The following is a 6,000-nucleotide window of genomic DNA, read 5'->3' as shown; positions in this document are numbered from 1 at the left end:
CATTTGACGTAGTTTTTCCCCTGACACGCAATAGAAGGTGCTATAAATTATGTAACTGCTTGCTTATATAACAGATGAAGTTAAAGTTTACTGTAGCTATGGCAAGTGTAGTATATTGTACCAGCTGGATTGTAATACGTGGTAGTGGGAGGAGGAAGACTACAAATTTTTAGCTGAAATGCAAGTTTCATGCAGGTGAACTCAAGTTTCCATAGCTTCCTGTGAAACCATCACCACAGTCATACCATGGCCTGTATATTTTTTGTATAGCTCAGGTATTTGATATTAAATTTTATCTGCTCACTTTGTTTCATGTTCAAGCTCCTAACATCTCCTTAATGCAAGTTGCAGACTCCATTCAGAGTATGCAGGTTTAGGTGCACATGCTTTGCATAGAACATTTCCCAGCTTCTTAGCAAGTTGCATTTTCAGGATGAAAAAAAAAACACACTTCTTAAGAGGATGGAAGGAAAAAAAAAATGCATATTTTGCTACCATTTTTCTTTCCAGTGTTTCCTAGATAGAGAATAAAAGGTTTGGAAAAATCCCACTCCACTGAGACAAAATTTGCCAGGGTGAAGGGAATGATGAGTGTGATTAGCTTTATGGCCTTTCTAAGTCATCCTTTCTTGGCACTGTGTCCAGTTCCCTATAGTAAATCCCACTCATGCTCAAGCAAAGGAGAACCATTCTAATATTTTTTGAATGCTCAGTTATTTTTCCATGTGTATTGCTATAGAAGCTGTCACGCTGAGACTTCTCCCAGACATACCTTTTTCTAGAAAGGAACTGTTAGCAGGAAAGTTTACTAGTTGAGGTTATTACTTACTACTTCTGCTCCTAGTCCCCAGTAATTGTGTCACACATTTATCCCAGTTTGTACCTAATTGGAAGAGAAGGAAAAGTTTTGCAACCTCTGTCTCAAATAGACTATGGGCTACTGACTAGAAGAAGGAAGTATTATGAGTGGAAAGTAGATGCTAATCTTAAAATTTCTATGCAAAGCCATTTAGGGAAGGGCATGTGAAAATATTATATTCCAGCTAGCATCAGTAGATACCTTGCACAATTATATTTGTTTGAATAAAAGGATGCCAAGAACCAAAGGCTTGCTCAAGGTCGCAGTGAGTAAATGAGTGGTAGTGCAGCAATTAGTCCAACCAGACATTAAATAGCCTAGGATAAAATTAAAAGAACTAATTACGTGATATGAGGTCACAGAAGGAAGCTAGGATCAGTCAAAGGTATGTGTTGTTTTGTAACATCTCCTTTGCTCTTTTGACATAGAAGTCTGACTGTTAGTTGAGTATCTTTAAGTGGGCATTCTGTGCTTTAAAGTTGTTTGTAAAAATTGTAACTAGTGATCTCCCCATTAGAATGTCTGAGAGGTTAGAAAGTTGATTACAGGCACGTTTTTGCCATTTATTTTTAATTATTTAGTAACATGCAAAAAAAAAAAATATCTACAGTGATTTTATAACAATTATACCTCCATATAAAGACAGGCCATTTCATGTTCATAATTCTAGGTTAATCTGTTGACAACATATATATCAAAATGAAATGCATCCTTCTGCTTCATCACTTTAACTCTCTTTTTCACCCACTATTCAGCATTCTGCTGCTTTTCTGTTTTCCTTTTGTCAAGGTGCACTATAGAGTACTTGCTGGTGCCTCGGTCAAGGAAGAACTGTGTTTGCTTGTCAGGCATCTCTTAATTCATACTCTGCCTGTATTTTGCTGTTTCAGGATGGCTGACAGGTAATTCGGATAAACCATCTCTGTGCTTGAGACAAATGGAGTACAGTGTATGTTGTGCAGTTGGATGGGCATGTGGAAGCCCTCGTGTGCTCTTGTAAATGCTGGCAAATGGGAGAGTGGCAGAACGAACTCCCGTGACTGCTCCTGCAGGGTAACCTCACTGATGGGACGATGCTTGGCAGCCTGGGATGGGCAGCAAGTCAGAAATGCAAAACCAAATACGGAACAAATTTCAGTGACCAGATGTAGTTGTAATGAACATAAACATGAGCCAGCAGTGAGTCCTTGCCTCTAAGAAGGCTAACAGGCTGCATTAGGCAGAGGCAGAGTATTGCTAGCAGGAAAAGGGACATGATCCTTCCCCTTTGCTTCAGCACTGGAGTTTTTTTTAAACTTTGATTTTGATTGTTGCCTGTTGCTATTGTTGCTATTGGGGCACTGGTGTTGGGGCTCCTAGTTCAGGCATATTGGGGAAGATCATGGAAACTTGCATTTCTATTCATGGACTTGAGGAACTTTTAAGAAACTATTTGTGTTGAGGCTCGGGAGTGGGACCTAAATATGAAAAGACCACTGCTCATAACTTGTTCTGGTGATGCCACTTGCATTAGTGGCTTTTGTCCAGGTAGGATTACTGTATGTTCTCAGTTGTTGTGTCCCTAATGGGAGAGAACTGGACTGCAATGCTGAATTATAAGAAATATCATTGGCATTAAAGGCAGGTGAACAGCTGGTACTGGAAAGAGGAAAGATGACTTCTGATTAAGATGACCAGAAGCAAGGAACAGCACAAAATTTTACAGACAGGTCAACTCAGCTGTGAGGCAATAAAATGTGGCTTAGCAGTAGAGAACCCAGATAAGCTTTAAGCAAAGATGCTACTGGTAGACCAGAGTTATCTCCGTTCTAAAATGGTTTGATTACTTTAGATTGTCAAACAATTTATAGTAAAATATGGATGCACTTTATCTGTGCATTACCAATAAGATTCATCTGGATTAAAATGCGTAAAGCAAGTTAGTTGATCATGACATAAAACAAGCTATGATTGTGTATCTCAAATATTGTTATTTCTGAGAGGCATATAAAGCAGCTGGTAGACAGGAGCGTTACCTTTCTGACAATAAGGAAACAGAGATGGTATAGTTTAGCTCACTTCCCAATGCTAGCAAAAGTATGGATGCTTATGAATTATGAAAATAAGGAGCTGTACTCAATTCTTAGATTGTCATAGCTGTGCTGGCCTAGGTACAAATTCTGTAAGAGTGGTCTCGGTTCAAAAAGCATTCCTTTATTCTCCAGGTTGGGATGTCACAATGAGCCACTGCTTCCTGTGTGTGTCAAAAGGAGGGGCAATGAGAAGTTGTTGTTCACGCTGAGAATAAAAGATTGGAGAAGGGAAGTAGTGTTGTTTTATCTGTATACTGTGTAGCCCAAAATGGGATCATGCCTCCTGTACAGACAGGTGAGAGTTCAAGCAGAGAAAATCAGTCACTAAAATCCAGTAGTGCTTGGCTCAGAGCAGCTCTTCAGGGAGTTTGACCTCTCCATACAACCCAAAGAAAAGTGCATCTGTCACCATGCACAGGAGGAAAAAAACACCAGCATATTGAATTGAAGGATGGTGCATCTTTAGGTGAAAGATGATTACCTTTCACAGTCGTAGCAAATAAATGAGGCAGGTTCCACATCAGGAATTTTCGTGGCAAAGAAACTTGAAAGGCAAATATGCAAGTTTGCAGTTTATACACCCAATTTAATGTAAAAAAGGTCAACTCTGCTGTGTATGTGGAGTTTCTGTTAAAGTTGCTAGACTGTATATGAATTTAGTCATTGAGACCTTTTTTTATCTGGGACAACATCAATTCCAGACAGGAGTTTATCTGGAAAAGAAAAGCTGAGAATAAAGTCCTTCAGGAATCTCCTAAGTACTTTTAGAAAACATTTCTGAATTGAGAACGTCGGTGGCATAAAAGAAAGAAAATTCCAAGACAGAGGATGCCTCTGAGGTGGCATAGGAAGTTAGACCGGCTAAAATAACCATCAAGGAGAAATCTCTATAGGGTTACTTCTTTTTTCTTTGAAAATTTTATTCTAACTGGCTATTGCTGCATTTATTTTTATTTTCCATGAGGGAAAATCAATTCTATGTTCTTCTAGTGATAGGCTCCCACAGGAGGGAAGGGTAGCTACTAAAATTCAGTTAGGCCTGTTAAGTGAATGATACCCTGTGTATGGGTGAGAGAAGTGCAAATCTGCATCCTCAGATAGGAAAAGCAGAATGCCTGAGATCTTTTGAGGGAAAACAGTAAGATGTTAGGCATGAGTCTAGGCTGTCTGTGTGTCAAAAATTGTAAATAAAAGGAAACAATAGCTAAAAACCATGCTTCCATGACAAAGGGGTGTTTCTACTTGACTTGAGAAGCCAAAAGGGATAAGTGAAGAGTTTCCTTGTGTTTTACAAAATATAGAAGTTCTACTTAGTTGTAATTTGAGCAATGAAAGTAAGGAACACTCTGAACAATTAAGAGGATTAGAGATTTCACGACACTGCAATGAGAAACTTATGACAAGAAAATTGAGCCTGGCGTGGGAGCTGTAAGAAGTAAACTTTTAGTGCTCTGAAGCAACTATGTTTAAAATTTCTGATGAAATAAATATATTGTACCTCAAGGAACCTGTGTTATGTCTTCTGAAGAGAGTTGCAGAAACGTCTCCCCTGAGGAATTTTTCAGAGCAAAGTACAGTGCATGTGAAATCTTTTATTTCTGAAGCAGCGTTCTGCACTGGTTCCTGCTTCTGTCTTCTGCTTTTTTCTTCTCCCAAGGATCCTCTACATCTTTCTCTGCACAAAGCAAAGCTGAGCCTATAGCTTTTTGTTGGATCTGACATGGGACAGTACACTGGATATTTATCCTTCGTGTAGAAGGTAAGCAAGAATGAACTGTTCAGGGGGATTCTGTCTGAAAACAAACATGAAATTTTATTCAGTATAGACTGTAATGTTTTCCCATTTTTCCTTTTTTTTTTTTTCCTAAAGCTTAATATTTTGTGAGGTACTTTGCCAATTTTTGATGGACTTACTGTTGCATTGCAGAAATGCTCAGTAGAGCATCTCTTGTACTGTGAATTTCTTTAACTTTTCTTTTTACCCATTTTAAATTATGTTTGGGGCACAATATGATGACATATGGGCTGTATATTGTTTTGGATGCATCCCAAAGCTCTAAAAATCCAACAAAAGTCCAACAATTGTCTGCAAAATAATTTTACCATGCATAGTGTGTCATAATTTTTAAGGGTTTTATAAAGGTGTATATATATATATATGATATATATATATATCATATATATATAAAGGGTTTAATATAAACCTTATAAACCTTATAAAGGTTTTTTTATAAAGGTATTATTTTTATTTATAAGGGTTACAGTTGTCTAATAGGAGCTTCAGAAGACATATTTCATATTTACGGAAATCATTCTATGTGATGGTGAAAAATGGAAGTCCTTTGGCTTTGAAGCTGTTGTTTAAGGATATCTCACTTTAAACTTCATTCAAGGGATTTCCTTTCTCCGCCACTCCAAAATTCACTGTTTGTTATAGGAGTTACTGAAGGTTAAACTTGGCGTGAGCATTAGAAGGATTTAAAAGCATAGCATCCTGTAGGAGAAAGAAATAGAGCAATAAAAAACTTAATGATTAATGAATCAATATTATGCCATTTCCTGTATACTAAATTCTTTCATTTACAGTGAAAAATACCTGTCTGTTTACTTCTTATCTTCTGTAAATATCACACCTATTTTTTTTACCCCTCCTCTTTCCTCCTCCCTTTGCATCTCCTCCCCTGTGATAGAATCAATTGCATCAGTGGATATTATATAAAGAAAAGTTTTCAGTGGAGTTCACAGTTCACCCACCTTAGCCGCCATGGGGCTAAGAATTGCCAGCCTCTTTATGCTCTGGCTGGCTCTTTCCAACACAAATGAAATAAGAAAAGGTAAGCTCTGGAAATGATATGGTGGTAGATCACTTCCTGGAAAAGAGAGAGGAGAGAATTAAAATATTACTGCAAAGGTAGAAGGAGGTAGTGTATTTAAATATCACAATGGAGTTTTAAGGTGTCTTGAATTTCTTTAACTTTCAAATACTAGGCTGCATGGCTCAGCCCAACATAGGTAGATACTGTTCTCTTCGGAGAGGTTGGAGCCTATATCTACAGCATTAATCTCTCA

The 6,000-nt window shown here is 37.8% G+C and overlaps 1 protein-coding gene across 1 annotated transcript in view; it reads left to right on the top strand.

The window, feature by feature from the left end:
* Window positions 1-5,695: 5,695 nt before the first annotated feature.
* The window catches only part of MUC2 (mucin 2, oligomeric mucus/gel-forming), a 76,557-nt gene continuing 76,252 nt past the window's right edge, over window positions 5,696-6,000 (top strand). Inside the window, 1 exon segment of the mRNA XM_066997591.1 lies at window positions 5,696-5,765. Within this exon segment, the coding sequence (XP_066853692.1) occupies window positions 5,696-5,765 (70 nt within the window).

This window comes from Anser cygnoides, chromosome 5 (assembly GCF_040182565.1).
Source record: "Anser cygnoides isolate HZ-2024a breed goose chromosome 5, Taihu_goose_T2T_genome, whole genome shotgun sequence".
In the NCBI taxonomy this organism is placed as follows: domain Eukaryota; kingdom Metazoa; phylum Chordata; class Aves; order Anseriformes; family Anatidae; genus Anser; species Anser cygnoides.
This window is presented reverse-complemented; position numbering and strand designations above follow the sequence as displayed.